The sequence below is a fragment of the Gigantopelta aegis genome, chromosome 6 (genome assembly GCF_016097555.1).
Source record: "Gigantopelta aegis isolate Gae_Host chromosome 6, Gae_host_genome, whole genome shotgun sequence".
Taxonomy (NCBI): Eukaryota; Metazoa; Mollusca; class Gastropoda; order Neomphalida; family Peltospiridae; genus Gigantopelta; species Gigantopelta aegis.
In genome coordinates, this window is record NC_054704.1 from 15,155,104 (window position 1) to 15,180,078 (window position 24,975).

General features: G+C 34.2%; 1 protein-coding gene across 1 annotated transcript in view; it reads right to left on the reverse strand.

Moving 5' to 3' along the window:
- Nucleotides 1-571: 571 nt before the first annotated feature.
- Nucleotides 572-24,975, reverse strand: part of LOC121375185 (WASH complex subunit 5-like) — a 36,859-nt gene continuing 12,455 nt past the window's right edge. Inside the window, exons 9-29 of the mRNA XM_041502477.1 lie at nucleotides 24,107-24,231; nucleotides 22,250-22,379; nucleotides 21,564-21,676; nucleotides 20,708-20,874; nucleotides 19,419-19,427; nucleotides 18,059-18,134; nucleotides 17,308-17,427; nucleotides 16,665-16,796; nucleotides 16,192-16,272; nucleotides 13,731-13,832; nucleotides 12,135-12,314; nucleotides 10,891-11,015; nucleotides 10,462-10,552; nucleotides 9,540-9,714; nucleotides 8,890-8,969; nucleotides 8,256-8,359; nucleotides 7,576-7,705; nucleotides 5,751-5,847; nucleotides 4,783-4,939; nucleotides 3,922-4,009; nucleotides 572-1,520 (exon numbers count right to left, since the gene is read on the reverse strand). Coding sequence (XP_041358411.1) covers nucleotides 1,458-1,520; nucleotides 3,922-4,009; nucleotides 4,783-4,939; nucleotides 5,751-5,847; nucleotides 7,576-7,705; nucleotides 8,256-8,359; nucleotides 8,890-8,969; nucleotides 9,540-9,714; nucleotides 10,462-10,552; nucleotides 10,891-11,015; nucleotides 12,135-12,314; nucleotides 13,731-13,832; nucleotides 16,192-16,272; nucleotides 16,665-16,796; nucleotides 17,308-17,427; nucleotides 18,059-18,134; nucleotides 19,419-19,427; nucleotides 20,708-20,874; nucleotides 21,564-21,676; nucleotides 22,250-22,379; nucleotides 24,107-24,231 — 2,345 coding nt within the window. The 3' untranslated portion in view covers nucleotides 572-1,457. The remainder of the gene's footprint in view (nucleotides 1,521-3,921; nucleotides 4,010-4,782; nucleotides 4,940-5,750; nucleotides 5,848-7,575; nucleotides 7,706-8,255; nucleotides 8,360-8,889; nucleotides 8,970-9,539; nucleotides 9,715-10,461; nucleotides 10,553-10,890; nucleotides 11,016-12,134; nucleotides 12,315-13,730; nucleotides 13,833-16,191; nucleotides 16,273-16,664; nucleotides 16,797-17,307; nucleotides 17,428-18,058; nucleotides 18,135-19,418; nucleotides 19,428-20,707; nucleotides 20,875-21,563; nucleotides 21,677-22,249; nucleotides 22,380-24,106; nucleotides 24,232-24,975) is intronic.

Genomic DNA, 24,975 nt, shown 5'->3' on the forward strand with positions numbered 1-24,975 from the left:
TATCTGTAAGAAACCCAAACTGGATTTTGTCTTCAAATAATTTTGTAGGTATGAAAAAGAAATATTTTAGGAAATAAAATGAAATTTAATCTAGTACAAATATTCGAAAGATCAAAAACACTAGTATTTTATGCAGAAAAATGTATCTGATATGTAATAACAATTGTTAAAAAGTCTGTTAGTCGATAACATCTTAAAAATTGCAGCAAACTCAGGAATCTCCCTTTAATCAGTATATTTAGTGAATCATTAAAGAAAATTATGAAACCATAGACTTGCGGCTGCCCAATTAGCAAAAAAAGGTAGCCTATCAATTCTGCTTGATAAAAACACTATCCTCATATGTATATAGATCTATGGAAATATTCAATTTATATTTATTTACCAGTGCTCCATAATGTCTACCTGCTGGTAGTAGTCCACATGGCAGAAGGACTGTGTTTTTTATGATGAATAAAAGTACAAAAATATTTTCTGTTGAACATGAAATCAAACAAGTCAGAAATGTGAAAAGTTGATGGATGTTGGACACCACAAAAGATAATGGAACCAGAAAGCAAAGTAAACAATACATGATAAAATATTTTTAATATATCTTAATATACATATAACAACAAACATAACAAGATTTATTTGTTGAACTATTCAGTCTGAATCAACACAAATGGAAAATACACCCTTTCTTTCAAAAATACAATGATTATACAATTTTAGTTTATGGGTGGAAAATTTTGTAATATTATAGTATATGTAAACAGTAAAACAAGTTTTACAAATATGTAACACTTTTAAAGACAAACAAAATAAATCGAGTAATTTAATTATATGAAAGGTAGTTTGGAATGGCTCCAAAATAGTTTTTCTTTTTTATGCAATGGAATTTACAACCAGCCTCGGTGGCGTAGTGGTTAAGCTGGTAGGTACTGAGTTCGTATCTAGGTACTAGTTCCCACCCAGAGCAAGCTTAATGACTCTGTGGGTCATTGGATACAAGCACAAAAATTAATTAATTAACGGAAGTTGCATTGAACAAATAATATTGTTTGTATACTCATGATTTTCCAATTATCAACACCTTTTGTAAAGAAGTTCTTTATTATCGATATGAAAATTAATTTAAACATTCTTTAATCACAATAAATATTGTTTGTACATTCTTTCTCAACCACAGTATTAACACTTTGCATCTACAGGCTTTGAATGGTGATGGTGTCCTTATGCAATCGCCTAACATTCAGGCAGCCTGTAAAAGCTTTTCAAGTCACTGAAAAACATTCATTACTGAATTTGATCAATTCAGTTTCACAATCTGGTCAATTCGAAATGCTCCATCAAAGTAAACATATGTATTGTACAGTATTTGCAGTGAAAACTGAATTTACCAGCAGAGTTCACATTCAAGTATCTTCATTACAAAACACGAAAGCACTATCCTCTTTGGTGAATATTGCATGATGTTACTGAGTGTATTGTGTTCTGAACTCATCAAATATATAGTTTGGTATGAAGGATTCCACCGTCTGAAAAAATAATAAAAATGTATGAACAAATGTGTAATCACATTCCAGCACTAAATATATATCAGCTATTGGCAGTCAAACAAAGGTTAGTACAATGTCGTATATATGAAATAACAATTATTTTTAAAAAGATAATCACATATAATAACAAAAACACTTATAAGTGTCTTGATTACACCGTAACAGCTTTCATGATAAGAAATCTATCTTGGCTGGAACAAATCCTCAAATTCATGCAAAAACGAGAGATATTTGGGAAACATGAGCTGGCCTGAAACATTTTCACCATGTATTTCCATCATTCTACCCACAATATTTGTTTCAATAAATGTAAAAATGCACAGTAATCATATATGACATGATTTGTTTTAATATTGGTGTACTCAAGTTGTCACAGCCCATATTTATAAAACTTTACGGGCTAGATTTAAATCTTTAATGATGTCACACATATGCAGAGTTCGACAAATCCGCTAGCCCAACGCCCGTGGCTAGTGGTTTTTAAGTTCGGGCTTGTGGTTCTCTCCCCCCCCCCCCCCCCCCCCCCCATATCGCTTGATCATGGGTTTTTTCTTTTCCTCTCGGCTGAAATTTCATTTAATAAATTTGCTTGTGACGTTTGTGATCGAATAATATCGACAACGCAATCAGTATATAATAATAATCAACTTGAACTAGGTCTGCAAACTGCAGTAACATGCTATCTCTACATCGTTACAGTTACAGCATGCATTGTTTACTTTTCCCTTTCAAGTTTCTGGCACAGGAAATAAGTCTAATGCCATGCGTATTTTGATTGGTTGGACACGTCACGTGGTAGTTAATCTGACACATATGTTTTAGGCCAAGAACTTGGAAATCACCAATCTCAACGACAGGTAAACCCCAGTCATGCTTTGAATTTCAATGTTTGTTTCATTTACCTGTTGTTTTCTAATTTAACACTTTGCTCACATGTGGTTATCGGCAATCGGGGAAAACAATTTACTTTAATGGTAACCGCACATGCTATGACTCGCTATTACGTGTGGCGGTTTGGATAATGTGTCACAGCTGCTGATACATTATAATACCTTTTTTGTTCATCAATTAACAACAGATTAGATGTCGCCGTTATGTTTCTTTTGATATCGGTCTGACACGGGATAATGCCCTGTATTTGAGCAAAAGCGAAAACGGAACAATGACGGTGGATCACACTTGACAAAAGACCAAACGTACGACACAACAAAAAACTGAAAGTTACAACATGATTTAAGTGTTTTATTTTACTGTTATACTCATAAATGTGTAATGTTACAAAAAGTATATAAAAATCCAGTGCTAGTGCTTTATCTTGGTGGGCTAGTGGTTTTCACAAACCCACTATCCCTGTGGCTAGTGACTTTTCAAAATATTTGTCATACTCTGACATGCAATTTTTATGTTATTAAATTCTCAAGATGTTATAAAACACAGTCTAGACTTAATGGGCCACATTTACAAAGTCTGTTTTTGATCTGCACACATGAAACTACATGTATTTACAATGCTTAAACAACCGAGTTAAAAAACCCAAAAAGAACAGGCATTGTAAAGTCGGCCCTAATGGTTTTATAAGCACGCGATTATATCTATCAAGTAGTAAAAAAAGATGTTATTTTCAATAGACTAATAATAAAAATAAAACTAACTACTGACTGATTCTTTGCTAAAATGACAAGTCTCGTGTTTAGAGTTGTTAAGGCTGGCTTTAATACAAGTTTGTCGCTTGCATACATGTAATTTCAGATATAATACAAGTTTGTCGCTTGCATACATGTAATTTCAGATATAATACAAGTCAGATTACAAGTTTGTCGCTTGCGCTTGCATACATGTAATGTAATTTCAGATATAATACAAGTTTGTCGCTTGCATACATGTAATTTCAGATATAATACAAGTTTGTCGCTTGCATACATGTAATTTCAGATATAATACAAGTTTGTCGCTTGCATACATGTAATTTCAGATATAATACATGTTTGTCGCTTGCATACATGTAATTTCAGATATAATACAAGTTTGTCGCTTGCATACTTGTAAGTTTGTCGCTTGCATACATGTAATTTCAGATATTCAGTTTGTCGCTTGATGTAATTTCAGATATAATACAAGTTTGTCGCTTGCATACATGTAATTTCAGATATAATACAAGTTTGTCGCTTGCATACATGTAATTTCAGATATAATACAAGTTTGTCGCTTGCATACATGTAATTTCAGATATAATTACATGTTTTGGTTTTCAAAATAACCATTCTAGAAGTTTGTCGCCCTATTTTTTAGTTTGTCGCTTGAAATGCAAGTTTGTCGCTTGTGTATTTCAGATTTTTTTCTGTTTATTTGTAATTGGGGATACATTTATAAGAATACTGACCTTTCTAGACATGCCACTGTAGAAGATGAAATCCTCGAGGAACACCAAGACATTAAGAACATCATGTGTTAGTTCAGGATTCTTCATACTATAACAGAATACAAAGTTTTAACAATTATCTTTTAGTGGACATTCACAGTGATATTATAATGTCAACTCTTTAATTCACAACTGAAGATATATATGTTTGCAAGTGAAAAAGCATTTTAAATTTATACTTGGTAACAAAATTATGCATTTCAGCCAGTGCACCACAACTGGTATATCAAAGGTCATGGTATGTGTTATCCTGTCTGTGGGATGGTGCTTATAAAGGATCATTTGCTGCATTAGGAAAAATGTAGCGGGCTTCCTCGAATGACTATGTGTCAGAATTACCAAATGTTTGACATCCAATAGCCGATAATTAATGAATCAATGTGCTCCAGTGGTGTCATTAAACAAAACAAACTTTCAAAAATATGCAACTAATTTCAATCCAAAAACATTATTGGTAAAATAATATGAACATTGAAATTATCTATATATTATCTGTCTCATAATCATTATCTTGATACTGCTGTACATAAAACCAAAAGATCCATGACACTTAAAACTATCAAAATGTATCAACCAAATCTATTATTCATTGCTTTGGATTAAAAAAACATAGAAAAAATGCAGGTTCTTGGTAAATTTGACTGTAGAGGGGAGGTCACAATATGTCTACAGATATTAAAAAATATAATAATGATATATATTCATGAGAGTGGTGTTTTGGCATGTAGGGAAAAAAATTTCATTGTATAAATGCAGAAAGACCACCATTTTATTTACATTATCCCAATTTTAAAGGATATAATTACATTAGAAAAGGAGTACCTGCTAATGGCATCAACGTTGGATCTGACATACTGGCCCAGGAAGGCGAGAAAGTAGTTGATATTGTCTGTGTGGAACTGTTTGAGCACCGTGTAACACCCGACAATGAATGGAGGGGAGTCTAGGTGATCTGCAGGCTTTTTGCTCACCATGCCACCTACAAATATATAATACATATGAAGCACCTGTACCATCTCCACAAGCCATCAACTTAGAACTGAATAACTACAAGTGCAACAAAAAACAATAAACTTTCTCCATCCCATACATTTATACTGCTTGTACATGATATTAAAAAATAATTGTATCAAATGTTCTCTGGTCATGAAGGCAAGTTAAAAATCTTTTTTATTTTGAATGAAAAATGATGGCTGTAACAAGTCAAATAATGAAAGAGGTACATTAGGAGAGTTTTATAATTGCAATAACAAAAAGGTGGTTCAACTACATAGAGAAACCGTGGAAGGTTGACAATAATTCACATAATGATTTAAAATCCAGTAAATGATCAAAGCTATGCCAATATATTTTGCATGCTTCCATCTAGCTGTCACGTTTTTTTAAACATGTATTCAGAGAGTATTGATAAAGCAATACAGGGCCACAACTCTACAAAACAATGGGTAAATCACAATGAAAGTTAAACCTGATCTGTAACAGTACATGATAAAGTCATACACAAAATTTCAGCTCAATATCTTGGGGCACTGTGACAAAACGTCCAGACAATAAATTTCAAGAACCATAAATTTGTAAAAAATTGATAAATTGTTGTGAAAGTAAAACTTGATCGGTAATAGTATAGGATAAAAATATACACAAAATTTCAGCTCAAGATCTCACGGCATTGTCAAAAAAACATCTGGGACAGATGGACGGAGACAGACAGACAGATATGAAACTTATAAACCGATTGGACCGGTAGGGGACTAATAAAAGTTTTTTCCTAACTACACAAAAGCACTTACTGATAACTTTGCTGTAGACGAGTTTGGGGAGTTGAGATATGACGAGAAGGAAGTTAAACAGTGGGAAGTAAGGAACTCGCTGAGTGGTGATGTAGATCTGAAATATACCAATAATAAACTCTGTTAACAAAAACTCAAGGAAAAAAAACATGGATACCTTAATGCATTGCATAAAGTGGACCTTTAGGTATAGAAATAATTGTTTTCATTTTGTTTATATATAACAAACAATTGTAATAATTGTTACAATCTCACCTCACCATATATACTTATATCATTTACTAAATACAAAATATAAACACATCTAGTTTTAATAAACCTTGTGTGTTATTGCTATCCATGTTTATAGTTCATTACTTTCCTATAACATATGCTCCATGCTTTTAAATACTATGAAGAATACTGACCCGCTTTGGAGTGTTAAAATGGAAAATAATAACATTTCATCTTTCTATTAAATGAATTTATCAAAGTAACAACATATAATTATTTGCCAATTAAACTGTTTTATTGACTCTTAGTTATTGTAATAAATGCATATTCAGAGGCTTAAAATAACAAATTATTAAGGTTTGTGTGCTGTCAATTGTGACGTTACATCACACTTTTATAAGTGACGTCATATTGAGGTATGATGTAAGTTAGTTGTTTAAAGTTTTAAACGTAAAACATTTCAAGTGTTGGCCGAGTATTTACAAACAAATGAAACCCTCCCACCCTATAACCCTCTATGTTTAAATTGTTTGCTGTTTTGCTGCTGGTGTGTTATTTTATAATTTCAGATTGGATATTCTAGTGTACTGTATGAAGACTGTTCAAATCGAAATCATCACGGCTAAATGTGTGATCACTCGCATGATTAAATCTAGACAATACTGAATATTGTGCACAAAAGATAATTTTTAATAATGACATTTTCCTGCGGTACACAGTAAATCAGGAAAATATGTTTGCTAGGTTCGTACTCGAATAAGAGTGGACATGAATATTTATGAGCAAAATGAGGCTGCACTTGCTATATATGTCTGTAATGAGAAGCACGTGTGTGCATAGTTCATTCTAGCTTGCGTCTGAACCAGTAACAGCCAGATATTCATGATTTAATTATTTACATAAATATATATTTTCCAAAGGTTTTCCAGTCTTTTTCTTAACGAGTTTTTTCTCTGGTTTTTTTAACCTGGAAGTAAACTTGTTATATGAAAATAGATTGCGTTTGTTAGGAGTGGAATGCTTATGGAATTTATGAAGATTTGTTTATTTATGATGTACAAAAAAAAAAAGAAAAAAAAAAGCCAGTTCCATGTAGTTTCTCGGTCAGCCTACAAGGCATTTTGGAGTGTTGTTTTATATTAAGAGGATGAGAGTTTTTAATCATATTTACTATATCACGAATCGGCAGTTTCTCGCTCAACAACAGTACCGTTTATTTATTTATGTATTTATGTATTTATTTATTTGAATTGGATTTTGCTATATTTTCATTGATGATTTATTTGCATATTTTCGACATGTGTATATCTGGTTCCAGTGTACACTGTTGCTCAATTTAACTATTTATCTATTTGTGTCCATTTATTTATATTTGGGTTGCCCAAATGCCCTATTTTCGGGTGGTAACCTTAAATTAAGCCGTGGCCAATTCAGCCAATAAACAAATAAACACAATATTTTGAATTGTTATCTTTGATAATACATTCTTATGCGATATAGATTAGCAATTATAGCCAAAGGATATTGAAGAATGGCATGAAGACTGCATCTTTAAATACTAATAATAAACAAGTGTTGCTAATAACTGAAGCTAACACAGAACAAAGAGAACCTTCATGAGAGGGTTGTGAAATCCCGCTGCCTCCAGGTACGACGTCAACTCATACATCAGTGGATTCTCCTCCTTTGGGTATGGAAGACTTGGGTCTTGATAATGCCTCTCAATGTCTGCCAGCAAAGCACTAATGACAAAATATTAATAGTCTTTTTTTACTGCATACTTCCAATGAAATTACATTATAGCAAATGCCTGGTGAATTTTTTTTAAATTTAGAATGAATAATATACGACACAGCCTTGTAAGTTAGCAAACTTGTGTCCAATTCTTTTGAAGTGAATTCAATAAATTTTCTCACTCGATCAATATATAATAATAGTGTCTCTTCTAATATATTGGTTGCATATATTTTAACAGTAAAACAGTAATAATTTTTTTTATGTGTTTCTATTCATAATGCAAAAATCTGTTTTTTGAGTTTTCCAATATTTTAGCAAAGACAATTAAATTTTGATAGAGGCAATGCCTCTTATTTACAGAAAAACATACAATATTTATCTAGACTGTATTTGAAGAACCTAAAGTAACTTTTACATAGTACAAAACAGTAAGCTTCACCTCAAATAAAATTATAAAGCTTCAACTGTTGCCTATGGTTTTATAGTTCAACCAACAAGCATTGCTAATAATATGACATGTCTATTAGAACATATGACATTTCTGTTAAATCTCACTTGTTCATAGTTTGAAGAGCGCTAGCAAGAAACTTTGAGTCAAACTTGCAGGAAGTGTTAAGTTCGTAACAGATTTGTCTTCGGAGAAGCTGCATTTGCCCAACCTACAAGTTATAAAACAGATGTATTAAAACAACGTCTATAGAAACTGGTTAGTATCTTCAATGTACAAAAAAAACTGTCAAGTAACAGCTTGCTAAGTTTATTTGATATTATGTGACACTATTTGTCACCCAGAAATCTGTAAAGTTATGTTTCAAATGAATCTGTGCTTTTCTTATATTATAACAGACCCCCAAGTAATTAGTATGATAATGTTTAATTACAGCAAATTTCAAACATGGCATTCACTTTTGAGTTTTTTAAAGATAAATCCAAGATTTTTATCCCCACCCGCCCCTGATTTTTTTATTGGCCCAATTTCTTTTTTCTTTCACTCGGTGTGCAGATTTTCCATTGTCCTGAAAATAAAAAATACAATTCCATTTACCCCCTAACCCCCATTATGAAAATCTAGCATTTAATTTATAATGGTCTAAATTATGACGATCAATCTTTTTAACTCTTCGGGTTTTGTGGGTTTTTTTTAACATATCCATTAAAAACAAGAAAATCTTACCCGAAACATACATACCTTAAGAATACTGTCCAGGAAAGGCTGAAAGGCTTTAGATGTTTTTGAAACAGCCTGGGCATACAATTTCTGTGGCTGATCTGTGAAAACAAGAGACAAGAGTACAAAAACATGTCAGTGTAAAGAAAAAGGAATTATCTTTTGTTACTTTCACCGTAAGTTGAAAATAACTTTTAAAATACCCCTCTCCTATCCCTTCCAAAATTCAAAGAAATATATTATTTATTGTCTGAAACTCAGCACACTATAAACTATGGCTAATATATCGTGTCTAATATATGGTTGTTAAAGAGACAGAGATAGAGATAAACACTGAGGAAATTTGAGAGACAGTAGTCCGAGTAGAACTCAGAGAGAGAGAGAGAGAGAGAGAGAGAGAGAGAGAGAGAGAGAGAGAGAGAGAGAGAGAGAGAGAGAGAGAGAGAGAGAGAGAGAGAGAGAGAGAGAGAGAGAGAGAGAGAGAGAGAGAGAGAGAGAGAGAGAGAGAGGGAGGGAGGGAGGGAGGGAGGGAGGGAGGGAGGGAGGGAGGGAGAGAGAGAGAGATAGAGAGAGAGAGAATCCTCAAAAACGAGGTCTATTAAATTCAAAATAAATTTGTTCAACAACGATGCGTTAATATATCATTGTCATTCATATATCTCTGTACTCACTGACAACGCCTTGAAGTGGGTTCAGTGTTTTTGTGAAAGAAGCGAAGAATTCCATCCAGTTTTTGTCTCTAAATAAACCTTTTTGTAGCTGAGACTGGAATGTCTGCATCTCTTTGACTATCATGAAACACAGCAGTCGATCCAAGCCAGAAAGTCCAAAACTTCCAACAGCTTTCTGTAAAATAAACAATATGCTGCATACTTCTGTTACGATTAATTTTAACAACGTGCATCATGTTATAGCTTACAGCAGTTTTATGATATCCTAGTTTGTTTGTTTTGTTTAACGACACCACTAGAGCACATTGATTTATTAATCATCGGCTGTTGGATGTCAAACATTTGGCAATGTTGACATATAGTCTTAGAGAGATAACATGCTACATTTTTCCATTAGTAACAAGGGATCTTTAATATACACTATCCCACAGACAGACTATCCCACATACCACAGCCTTTAATATACCAGTCATGGTGCACTGGCTGGAACAAGTAATAGCCCAATGGGCCTACCGACAGGGATCGATCTCAGACCGACTGCTCATCAAGAAAATGCTTTACCACTGGCCTACGTCCCACCCCATGATATCAGAGAGTTAAATAGCTTCAAAAATCTCTATTCAAATCTCAATATCCCAGCAGTAAATAAAATGGCTATAATCTTTCATTGTACGTTAGGTACCAGTCATGTTGCGTCCTATTCCTTCTTTCCTACTGACAAAATATTTGAATCTAATTCATAAAACTATTTTATAGTTGATGCCGATTATGATTTTAATAATCTAAAATTGTTGTCAGAATATTTCTTGTACAAAATTAAACTGATCAAATTAACAAATATGATTTTTTAATCAGGAATTTATTATAGTCTAAATATTTGTGTAACATCAAACTTTTCAAATGAACAAGTACACATACTTACATGAAGCTTTTGAAAGAGTGTTCTGTTACAGATTTCAACTTTTGTTCGGTTGTCATACCAAGCTTTCATCTGATCAATGTAAGCTGTGGATCTACAAACACATTTTTTCATCAGAAACTTATTGAAAGGGGATGAAAATACCAAAAATGTTATAAAAAGCAATAATAAAGATACCTCACAATAATATCATACATTGCTATTCTTCATTTTCATTATAGTCATGGCTAGCTAAATGTTTTTACATCTGTGAAGTTTGGAATAACATCTAGTTTCTACGTAACTTGCTGCTAAGAAAAAAAAAGCACTTAAACCACATGACCACATCAGAAACTAATCAAATAGGTTACACATGCTAGATGCTCTTTATAAAAACAAATTTGAATTTTATTGTTACATCTTATATTTAGAGAAGTTTCAATATAAAACTACCTGGGATCTGTAATCCTCAAAATTTCACGAGCCAGCCGACCAATGAAATTAACACTTTCATCTACTGGTGCGAATCGTGGAATGGGGATAGCTGTGGACTGGTAGATGCTCTCCCAGTCTTGAACCTGCAATAGCAAAGAAAAATATCATTATGTAAAAATCAAATTACCTCGTGCTAGGGTGTCATTAAACATTTATTCATCCATCTATCCATCCACATACTCATCTGCAAGCAGACAACATAAACACACATCCATACATTCATCCGTCCAACCATACATTCATCCGTCTAACCATCCATTCATCCGTCCAACCATACATTCATCCGTCCAACCATACATTCATCCGTCCAACCATCCATTCATCCGTCCAACCATCAATTCATCCGTCCAACCATCTGTCCAACCATCCATTCATCCGTCCAACCATCCATTCATCGGTCCAAACATCCATTCATCGGTCCAACCATCCGTTCATCTGTCCAACCATCCATTCATCTGTCCAACCATCCATTCATCCATTCATCCGTCCAACCATCCATTCATCCGTCCAACCATCCATTCATCCGTCCATCCATTCATCCGTCCAACCATCCATCCATTCATCTGTCCAACCATCCATTCATCTGTCCAACCATCCATTCATACGTTACCTATTTTATGGGAGAAGCATCTGTTGTAAGCTATGATTAGAGTCTAGGTCTATGCGTACCTTGCAGTTTAAATTATTACAGGACATTCAGAATTACGTGTATCGTGGAAGAGTGATGCAGGAGCACCACAATCATTATTTTATAAATGGTGGGTCTGCAACATATTTTATCTATGCATACTTGGTATAAATAATATTTTGCATGGGGAACATTCCTAATATTAGGAAATGTTGGACAGCTACCACAAACCTAACTATTATTTTTGCCTTGCAGATGTGCCACATTCACACACACACCCTCCCATCCATTAAATACAATTTTATTTTTTGAGAGTTAAGTATAGAAATTTTTTTACTCCCCCTCAAATGTTCAATTCTTAAACAGTTACAATATGTTTTAAATATTGGTAATTTTTTTCTCTATTCATACTTGAATAACATTTTATTTCATAGGTGGTAAAAACGATATCATCTCCCACTGAATGAATGAATGTTTAACGACACCCCAGCACGAAAAATACATCTCCCGCGGTCTCTATGTAAAAACGTCTGGCACAGTCCTCACATTTCTAAGTGTTGAACAACCAACAAACCTTGGTTCTGAGGAAGCTGTTGCATTCCTGTTCCACGTTGTAGTTGATGATGCGCGACACCTCCTCCTGCCAGATCTTCAGTCCGTAGATGTTCACGTAGTCCTGGATGTACTCAAACGACCGCCGGAATCCATCCATCTGCTCTCCCAGCTGGTCTAGTCTCGGCAACAACTCACTCACCTACAGACAACAATCACACACAGTAATTACATAGACTGCTGGAATCCGTCCATCTGCTCTCCCAGCTGGACAACAATCACAAACAGTAATTACATAGACAGCTGGAATCCATCCATCTGCTCTCCAAGCTGGTCAAGTCTCGGCAACAACTCACTCACCTACAGACAACAATCACACACAGTAATTACATAGACCACTGGAATCCGTCAATCTGCTCTCCCAGCTGGACAACAATCACAAACAGTAATTACATAGACCGCTGGAATCCATCCATCTGCTCTCCAAGCTGGTCTAGTCTCGGCAACAACTCACTCACCTACAGACAACAATCACACACAGTAATTACATAGACTGCTGGAATCCGTCCATCTGCTCTCCCAGCTGGACAACAATCACAAACAGTAATTACATAGACCGCTGGAATCCATCCATCTGCTCTCCAAGCTGGTCAAGTCTCGGCAACAACTCACTCACCTACAGACAACAATCACACACAGTAATTACATAGACCACTGGAATCCGTCAATCTGCTCTCCCAGCTGGACAACAATCACAAACAGTAATTACATAGACCGCTGGAATCCATCCATCTGCTCTCCAAGCTGGTCTAGTCTCGGCAACAACTCACTCACCTACAGACAACAATCACACACAGTAATTACATAGACCGCTGGAATCCGTCCATCTGCTCTCCCAGCTGGACAACAATCACAAACAGTAATTACATAGACCGCTGGAATCCATCCATCTGCTCTCCCAGCTGGACAACAATCACACACAGTAATTACATAGACCGCTGGAATCCATCCATCTGCTCTCCCAGCTGGTCCAGTCTTGGTAACAACTCACTCACCTACAGACAACAATCACACACATTAATTACATAGACCACCAGAATCCGTCCATCTGCTCTCCCAGCTAGTCAAGTCTTGGCAACAACTCACTCACCTACAGACAACAATCACACACATTAATTACATAGACCACCAGAATCCGTCCATCTGCTCTCCCAGCTAGTCAAGTCTTGGCAACAACTCACTCACCTACAGACAACAATCACACACATTAATTACATAGACCACCAGAATCCGTCCATCTGCTCTCCCAGCTAGTCAAGTCTTGGCAACAACTCACTCACCTACAGACAAATTGTGTATTTGCAACTACTGTAATTATTACCCATACACATAGAAACATCTTGGTTCATATCAAAGGGTTATGTCGCACTAGAATGTAAAGTGAGACATAACACTTAACTGAGCTTAACTGAACATTACAAGTCCAATGAAATAAATTGAAATTGATTATGGGTAATAAATAGGATATTAAATCAGCTACCATTTCATATCATGTTTATGTCCCTCATGATCAATTCAAGATCAGCCCTAAGCTAGTAAAGGTAAGCCATGAATATACCTTTGCTTTTGGGCTGATCATGAGTCCTTGATGAAGGGCATGAGCCACTTGCCACACAAGTTCTTTGCGAATACCATCTTCCAACAGCTGCTTAGGATCAATCTAAAAACAAAAACAATTTTTTTTATTCACCATCATTTATTACTAAATAATAATCATCAGAGTTTGACAAATCCACTAGCCCGACGCCCGTGGCTAGTGGTTTTTAAGTTCGGGCTAGTGAGAAATGCAAAACCACTAGCCCACAGGGCTAGTGGTTTCCACCCCCCTTCTTATCGCTCGATCGTGGGTGTTTTTTTTTTTTCTTTCGGTTGAAATTTCGTTTAATAAATTTGATTGTGACGTTTGTCATCGATTAATATCAACAACGCAATCAGTATATAATAATAATCCACTTGAACTAGGTCTGCAAACTGCAGTAACATGCTATCTCTACATCGTCAGTTACGGCATGCATTGTTTACTTTTCCCTTTCAAGTTTCTGGCACAGGAAATAAGTGTTTTGATTGGTTGGACACGTCACGTGGTAGTTAATCTCGCACATATGTTTTAGGCTAAGAACTTGAAAATCACCAATCGCGACGACAGGTTAATCTCAATCAAGTAAACCCCAGTCATGCTTTGAATTTCAGTGTTTGTTTTATTTACCTATTGTTTTCTAATTTAACACTTCGCTGACAACAATTTACTTTAATGGTAACCGCACATGCAATGACTCTGCTTGGCCTATTAACGTGTAGCAGTCTGGATAATGCGTTACAGCTGCCAATACAAGATGATACCTTTTTGGTTCATCAATTAACAACGGATTAGATGTCGCCGTTATATTCTTTTGATATCGGTCTGATACGGGATAATGCCCTGTATTTAAGCAATTGACATCACCGTTCCTGGCGACATAAATAGTAGGGCCCTAAATGTAGGGCCCTACCGAATACACTGAAACATCTATTACCGTGTGTCACACTGTCGTACCCTCATTTAAAGTTAATTATTTTGATAGTAGTTTTAGATAGCAACCATGATTTTGCTCAATTATTTTGTCCCCAGGGGGAGAGCCAAAGCGAAAACGGAACAATGACGATGGATCACACTTGACAAAAAAATAAACGTACAACACGGCAAAAAACTGAAAGTTACAACATGATTTAAGTGTTTGTTTTATTTTACTGTTATACTCGTAAATATGTATTGTTACAAAAATTATATAAAAATCCAGTTATAATTGATCAGGAACTTTGGCTAGTGCTTTATCTTGGTGGGCTAGTGGTTTTCACAAACCCACTAGCCCTGTGGCTAGTGACTTTTCACAATATTTGTCATACTCTGTAATCATGATGAATATTGTTAGTGCTTGCAATAAATATTTACAAAGTGATATTTGGACAGAACAGCACAATGTTTAGGAAATGAATGAAGTAAAGGTTTATGGAGCATCTTAACATTTTGTTTAATCAGTGGCTGTTATGTGCACGGCTAAAGCAATACATGTTCCCTACCAGGCCCAACACATTTTTGTATCTCCCAAGTTCAAGGACCCGTAACTCAATCAAAAATGGACAAATCACCATGAAAGTCAAATGTGATATGTAACTGTACATGATAAAGCTATACAAAAATATTTCAGCTCAATATCTTGAGAAATTGTGAAAACAAAGTCTGGAAAACAATGTATGAGACAGATTTATGGGCAGACGGAGACGAAACCTATAGTGCCATCCAGTTGACTAAAAACATGATGACTGTAACACCTGCACTGATAGTAATAGTGGGGCGAGGTGTAGCCCAGTGATAAAGTGCTCGCTTGATGCGCTGTTGGTTTGGGATCGATCCCTGTCAGTGGATCCATTGTGCTATTTCTCGCTCCAGCCAGTGCACCACGACATGGTATGTACTACCTTGTCTGTGGGATGGTGCATATAAAAGATCCCTTGCTGCTAATCTGTGTGGTCCTTTACCATATAACCGTAAATAAAATGGGTTGAGTGCGTCGTTAAATAAAACATTTCTTTCTTTTATAGTAATGGAAGAAGCTCAATGCTACCACACAGACTACTCCTTCCAATTAGTAATAAGGAATCTTTTATATGCACTTTCTCACAGTCAGGCCAACATATGCAGTGGAGAAATGTGTGGTCCACTGAAAAGGAATCAGTCTCACAACTCATCACACTTGACGAGTGCTCGATCACCAAGATGTCACTATAACAATATGCTAGACAGCAAACAGCAACATATTTAAAATGCATTCCTTCTTTCAATTTCAGACTCTCCTAAAGACTTTCATCACTAGAAGACATTCAGAGAGCGAGAGAAGGCAATTTTTCTTTTTTCCTCTTTCTTCTCAGCCTTAAACTTTACAAGTTCACTACACAAATTAAGTCCTTTCCAATATTCCTGGTGATGCTCATATTCTGGAAAATGTATGATGTAAGAATATTTTAGCATGTCAAGTTCTCACCTTGATTATCCCAACCAGTGTTGTCTTCATCATAAGAATACCCTCCGTGAAAATTGAGATTGAATGAGTCAGTTTAGCAACCTGAAATATTTATACTTTTTTTTAGTAAATGAAATCCAGTGATTCTCTGGCATTATTAATCAATGTCTAACAGTTATCAGAATATGGTTAAGCAGCATTAATGAAAATTAAAATTGCTCACATATTTTAAGAGGCCATTCCCAATTATTATCAACATTTTTGCAAGCATACCAATAGATTTATTTCTTTTCTTTTTTGATTTACTAATTGTACATCAAGAACAGAGAGATGCAAGGGATATTTGTATCAATTTGGGGGTTTTGAAAAAGCAAACTCTTATAAACGACACACAATTTAATGTAAGTCATATTTCATACTGTGATTTGAATAGGAGTGCTGACATGTTTGTGTGCCTTGAAGCAAATGTTACAATTTCATATAATCCCACGAACCTGGTATCGTTCATCAAGCTGAGCATATTCCTTCATCTTCTCCTTCTCCAGTCGGGTGGGCACCTCCCTTATTTGATTGGTCAGAAGTCGGATGATATTCGCTAAAAGACTGAACATGGTCTGTGGAATAATCTGAAAAAATAATGTTCCAAATCTAAACGTGGATTTACACTTTCAAAACAATTGCTAAATTAATGCATTGTTAAACTCTACAGTAACTAAATCTGTTCTAATCCTGTTTGTTTACAGATGGTCACATTATAGTTGACTACTGATTATAAGTGGCAGATGATTACTCCCCACAAAAAAATAAAAATAATTTCCCCACTTATTTTTAAATGCATTCACTGCTAATATACATCTTCCATGTAAGTAATTGCAGTTATCACCCTTGCAAACATTCTTAGATCTGCACCTGTATAGCTGGCTAAAGTTTGTTTAAAGTTTGTTTTGTTTAACAACACCACTAGAGCACATTGATTTATTAATCATCGACTACTGGATGTCAAACATTTGATGACTTTGATATATAGTCTTAGAGAGGAAACTCGTTATAGCTGGCTGAAGATACAGGTAACCACAGATTACAGGTGCCCCTTGATTAAAGGTGTCTACTGATTATTGTGTTTTAATATCACCGTACCTGAAGCACTTTTCTGACGTATGCTACAAGCTCCCCGGAGTAGTACTGCGAGACACTCATCAGATCAAGGCTGTTGGCCTGGTTGATTCTCATCAGTGGAAGGTCTAACGCGGATGCCATCTGGGGAAACAGGTTAGAAAAGATTTTAGATTTTAATCCAATGTCCATATAAACATGTTAAAGTCACTGACCCTCGTTTTAAAGGGCTACATTTACACAAATAACTAATTTTAAAGTAATAAAATTAATATTAATTATTAAAGCCATTCACAACCACTTGCAAAAGTTGAAACCACAAACCCTTTACTATGTTACCAGCATTTTATTATTTACTTCTTTTTTTTCAAATTCTCCACCAAAGCCTTGTTTATGTGCAGTTGACATTCTCCAAGACATATAAAGAAAAATTCAAGATCAAAAGATCTCAATAATAGAAAAAAAATTGTTTTGTTTAGCGACACCACTAGAGCACATTGATTTATTAATCATCAGCTATTGGATGTTAAACATTTAGTATTTTGACTTAAAGTCTTAAGAGGAAACCTGCTACATTTTCCCTATTAGCAGCATTGGGATCTTTTATATCCATTTTTCCACAAATAGTACAACACGTACAACCACCTTTGATATACCAGTCATGGGGCACTGGTTGGTATGGGGGAAAAACTCAATCAAAGAATGGGTGCACTGAGGTGGTTTGACTGAACAATAGAATAGAATATGTTGACAAATTAAGCACTGTATACAATACCTTGAGAAATGTGGCTCTGAGTTTTATGACCAGTGATGGGTCTTTCTTGATGCCTTCTTGCATGTAACCAGTGTAACTAAAACAAATAAACATGTAAGCGTGGATTCCTTATGATTTACAAATATTAACTTGTTATGATGATTTTCAAAAAAAAAAAAAAAAAAAATATTATCTTTAATCACTGAATTAAATTTTTAAAAATCACATTTTATAACCATTTATTTCATTTTCCTAACATGCAAAGTATAAACTCAAGTGACTAATTATTTGTTTGTAATAAAAATTTAACACAAAACTTTATGACATGTTTTACAATACTTCCTTTTCAGAAATATATAATATTATATACTTTATATATTATATACTATTTGGTAAAAGTATCAGTTTTCTCTCCATACCAGTTAGAAGTAGACACTAGCTACACAGGCTACTGAAGGTATTGTAAAATAGCAAAACCATTTTTTTTAAATATGACAGATCTATAAAACAACGAAATCTACAAAACACTGATTCAAGGCATAACATTACACATATTAGTGGAAAAACAATACAAAAAGAAGATCACTAAAATCAAGCCTGCTCAAGCAACCATCTTTATTAAGCAGGTGGCAGCTTACCACATGTCTGACTATATTCTATGTTAAGAATTTAAATGTTTTAGAAAAAATACAAAAGAACTCTAAACACACAAAAACACACTTTAAAACAGTTAATGTTCATATATTTTCAAACCAAAACCAGATAGTGGGTACTGTTATTTAAAATAGTGGGTACTGTTATTTAAAATTCACTATTAGCTAATACAACATTAAAGCTATGCTATTAAAGCTATGCTTTCTCTTTCATACTGCTTAAATTACATACTGTTTAAATTATTTCAGTAATATGAACATTTTGAAAACTTGTTTCCCAATTATTAGTAACCTTGTTTCTCCTATTTGTTTGTAAATTGGGAACAAGTGATAGTTATGTTTTATCTTATTGCTTGTAAAATACACATATTGCAAAATATTGGTAGATGCCTTAATATAGGCCAATACCTGTTGGCCGATCTGTAAACTGATAATGTTTTAACAGAGATAAATATAGTTATAAGTAATTATGTGTATATGACAATTAGTAAGTTATTTTTTTTAAAGATATAGTAAACAGTGGTACATTAAACAATGTTTATGTTGCATTCTATAATTACAGTTTGTATACAATAATGTAGTCTTCAGAAAATTAAGAAGCAGCGAAATGAAGCAATTTATTTTAACATGCAATTAAAATAGAACCAAGTCCAAACAAAAAGCATGAAATTACAACAAACAAAATTAATATCAATCCGCAACCTACATAAAGCATGCAGTGTACCTACTTTCCATGTCTGTAAGGTTAAAAAGAAAAATATTAAATAACAATTAATAATGTTCTAATTATTTTGTGGAATACCTACAATTTTGTAATATAATCGTAACAGAAAAATAAAGGTAACAGTACTATAACAATAAACAGGTCACTGGATGCATATTCAAATTAACATAGTAACTTTTATATTTAAGTAAGGTGTGTGCACACACCAACAGAATGATTTACATTATGTGAACACATTTCTCATAAACTCTCAATTATGTAGAAATTATAAAACACATTAGCCAAGCTCTTAATATCATCAGAAACATTTCACTAAATACAATTTTACAATAATTATTATAATAAGCATCCTGAGAGTACTTTTAAAGCAATTCATGTCCCTTATCAGACCCAACAAATTTTTGTATTTCTTAAATTCAAGCGCCATAACTCAATGAAAAATGGTTAAATTGCCACGAACGTCAAACATGATCTGTAACAGAATATGATAAAGCTATCCACAAAATTTCAGCTCGATATCTTGATATACTGCAAAAAAATAAAGTGTGGAAAACTTTTTTCGTATCTCCTAAGTTTAAGGGCCATAACTCTGTCAAAAATGGGTAAATGGCCATGAAAGTCAAATATCTCAAGGAAATGTAAAAAAAACATCCAGAAGTGTTTTTTCATGTCTCCTAATTTCAAATGTCATAACTCTGTCAAAAATGGGTAAATTGCCATGAAAGTCAAACCTGATCTGTAACAGTATCAGCTCAATATTTCAAAGCATTGTGAAAAAAACATCCTGAAATCTATATGTGGGCCAGACGGACGGACAGACAGACAGACATAAAGGACGGAGATGAAACTTATATCCCCCTCCATTTAGACTGATAGGGGACTAATAATTTATATGTCTAAAATCACAGTTGATTCATAAATCAACAGTCCCTTGTGAAAGGTGAACTACAAATGGCCTTAGCCAAAATAGTTGAGGTATAACTGAAGAGATCCGACAGAAACTAATTTCTACAATGATTATGACCTTTAGTCACCAAAACTGACAAAAACATTTCATATAAAATAACCAATGATATAAAAACAGTTCTACCAAATATAAACTCTATAGAGTAGTCATATATTAACATATTCAATAAATTTAGAGGGCCTTAGATATAATAAACAGAAGAAAAGAATCTTGTGATGTACATGTAAGTATGACGATTGGACATGGAAATATACATTGTCGTTTTCTGGCTTATATATGATGCGTGGATATCATACATCAGTTGCTAGGATACCAGTGCTCACTACCTGTCAATAATCTGCCAGGCGTATGACAGATCGGCCACAATCTGGATGCTGATGAGGACCTCCTCCTTAATGTTGATGGTTCGGATCATCTGGTGAAGATAGCGCCGCGTGTCGGCCAGGAACTGTTTCACCTGCAGGTTACTCTCCAGCTGGTGGAATTCTTGTACCTACAAAAACCACAAACAACCGATATAAAGAACAAACAACCAATATCAAACACAAACAACCTACAAAAACTACAAACAACATGTTTTGCTTTACCTGATGCACCAGATACAGGCTATTTTATGGAAAAACATTATGAAAATCATTATGAATATTGTTTCAAATTACCTTTGAAAGAACATGATAGATTTACTTCATTCTACTATAGGTTTTCTGACCAAATTTGTCAAATTGCTAAAACTATTTTATTTTCAGCTTAAACACTACAATACTTCACATGGTTTAAGAATAACAGGCTAACCAAATGTGTACACAAAAGAAGGTAGCAGTCTATTTCCAACCCAATGTGTAATGGCTCTATCTCGAAAATATGTTTGTCATTTTTTCTTAGAATTTGTCAGTATATAACAGTCACAAATTGTATAAGATCTAAAACCATAGGAAATTTATACTACATTTATGATTGTTCTACATCAATATAGAAACATAAAATTACAAACAATTCTTATAATGAAAATCAACACGACACATTCTGTTCAACATACACATAAATCAGTTTCTTTTGTCCCATTTTCCATAATGACATCACGTTTTACATTTAATCAAACAATAACAGTCCGTTTTTAGGGACAGCATACAATAAGAATTGAGTTAATCATACAACAGCGGAAAGATTGTAAAGTACATGTACCTCCTCCATGGCTTGTATGAGCTGCACTATCTTCCGGCCAGCAGATGTTGAATCATCGTATCCCAGAGATGTGATCTGTTTAGACATCTCAGTAAACCAGGCTTGAAGGTTTTCTGAGAGAACAAATATTAAACAAAGTGTCAAATTAAGTTGGAACTATTTATAAAATGGCATTCTTATTATGCAATCAAATCAAACTGCTGAAACACTTAAATTGGAACAACTTTAGTCTTAAACATTCCAATTTTTGTAGGGCCGACAAATTGCATGCGACAAGTCAGTGCGACTAATCGCATAATGAGAACACCGCTTGACAAAAAACAAAACAAACTACATAATTATATATGAGAAATTAACAGCCAGTGTAATCATTAAAATTATTATAAACTGTGATAAAATCTTAATAATAAAACTGTTAAATATTTTATGACAAAAATCATCATTTTTAAAAGAAAATTTACACTCAAGTACAATTTCACTCTTTCCAATGGAAAGATCTGAACATCGCAACAAGCAATCACATGGCTCAAATCTTTCATCGTGCCAAACAAGTCACCCTATTTGATGCATGAAAGTCTTTATATATTCAGTGGAATCCATCATCAAATGTTTTCCATATCCTAATATTTCGGGGGAAATAAAACAGACTTCTGGCTTGTAAATATTTATTATGGAAGAAGACAAACCATTTTTATCTACTCGTGTGAGCGGCTTGGTTCCCGAGAAGACATCAGCCAGCTCCTGCATCCTCTCTTGACCTTCCTTTTTGTATGCTTCCCACTTGGACTGCTTCTCGGACAACATTTGTTTGAATAACTAGACATGAAATAAACCAAAATATATGTGTCATGAATATCAGGATCACTAGTATCATCTTGTTTAAATAGATTTTTCATATACATGAAAGGTAAAATTACATACCCTAAAATCCTGGAAATTAATGGATATATTTTAACAATTTTTAGAAAGATTATAGTACGCGAACTGTGGTTTAAAATTGTCAAAGTATGTGAAAGTTTGTTTTGTTTAACAACACCACTAGAGCACATTAGATGTCAAACATTTGGTAATTTTGACTTAGTCTTACAGAGGAAACCTGCAACATTTTTCCATTAGCAGCAAGGGATAGCATATACCACAGACTTTGATATACCAGTTGTGGTGCATTGTCTGGAATGAGAAATAGCCCAATGTGCCCACCGACGGGGATTGATCCCACACTGAATGCACATCAAGCAAGTGCATTACCACTGGGCTAAATCCCTCCCCTCAAAGTACATGAAATGCAGTATCGAACCCATAACCACCTAGAGGAGCACTTACGATATGTTCTATTTTCATTATATACCCTCAAATTATTTTATGGCAGAAAGCCTGACGTAATCCCGAAGTAGTACATGTATTATCATGTTTAAATAGATCTTTCATACACATAATCTCGAAGCAGTGCATGTATTATCATGTTTAAATAGATCTTTCATACGCATAATCCCGAAGCAGTGCATGTATTATCATGTTTAAATAGATCTTTCATACACATAATCCCTAAGTAGTACATGTATTATCATGTTTAAATAGATCTTTCATACGCATAATCCCGAAGCAGTGCATGTATTATCATGTTTAAATAGATCTTTCATACACATAATCCCGAAGCAGTGCATGTATTATCATGTTTAAATAGATCTTTCATACACATAATCCCGAAGCAGTGCATGTATTATCATGTTTAAATAGATCTTTCATACACATAATCCCGAAGCAGTGCATATATTATCATGTTTAAATAGATCTTTCATACACATAATCCCGAAATAGTGCATGTATTATCATGTTTAAATAGATATTTCATACACATAGTTCTGAAGAGTCAAGCCTGCTATAAAAAGCAGCCTTGTTGTTTTAGCCAATTCTGATGTATTTGACACACATGTTAAATTTTTTATTTATCCTATAACTTACCCATGATATCCATGTCATAAACCCATGTGATAATTTTAATAATGATATGTAAATTTGCAAGGTCTCTAGGTAATGTGTTGCTGCGGATGGGTCATTTGCTTACAAGCCAACAAGACCTGTGTACCTGAGTGTAACGTTATCATAGATATGGTTAAAATACGTGACAACAAACTAATTTGTGCTGTGATGACTTATTAAAGTGCTATAGGATAAATAGAATATGCTACTCGTGATTTTTAATATGTAAAATATCAACCTCATCTAGTTAATTGGTATTTGTCTCAGCAGAGCCTTGACAAATACCGATTAACATAGACTCAGTTGATATTTTCCATATTAAAAAATACTCGTGATGAATCCTCTATTTATCTAATAAGTCTATCTGAAGTGTTATTTAAATATGGATGTCATGCAAGATACTTAATACATAAACACATAATACTTAAAAATTCAAGAGAGAATAATGCATAATACAATTATCCACACAAGTGCCCTGTCTAAAATGTCAGTTTTTCTAAAGTCACTGTAATGTGTTAACTTAGTAACTGGTACTAGAAACAAACACTATTTGGTAGATGTACCTCTTTGAGCATGAATTCGAACTGGCTTGTGCTGAGCAGAAGCTGAAAGACACCGAGAGGTTTATACTGGCAGTCTGACAACACTTGATCGAGAATCTGTTTGCAGCGCTTGTTACCAATTGCACCTGAAAACAAAATTTATGTATTTTATATGGTACCAGTCATTGTTATTATGTAAATGATTAAGAATTGAATAAAATGTTGTGCGTTTCCAGGGAACATTTTGCTTTCAAACTTTTGATTATCAACATTGGCCATCAGTTCAAAAATTGATCAGCATCTAGTATTTAATGATACAGTATTACATAGCGATCTCTAAAACTTGTGTAGCAAATCGCGACACCATACTTAACACCGTGTTCCCTGAATTCCTCTTTCAGAAAATGTTTTATCAGACCTTTCAACTACTAGCATTTCCTCACTCACCCTTCTAAAACAAAACAAAAATCCATTTAGTCCAAATCTACCAAACGTGAAATAAGGCAAGGATTTTCCATGTGTCAAATTTATCCAGTTTTGGACAAATGGTTTGTACTTTAATTGATCTCCCTTGCTTGCAAGGTCGAGTTCTGTTTCTTTCAGCTCTCTTGGTTCTCATTTTCACCAGGATTTTTTGTTTGACCGTAGTTGTTCTTTCCCATTAATGGGCATTTAGTATCCTTTTGTGTGAAATGCAATTAAGGGAGGATAACGACTAACAAATTCACATAATTAATTACAAACCTGATATCAGGTATGTATTTGATATTTATTGTCATACTGAAACTGAGAACAATTTGCAATAACTGGAAAACAAAATTATGAGTGTAATACTGAATTTCCGTCTCATTTGAGAAATGTTAAATTTCCTTAAAAACTGATAATTATTA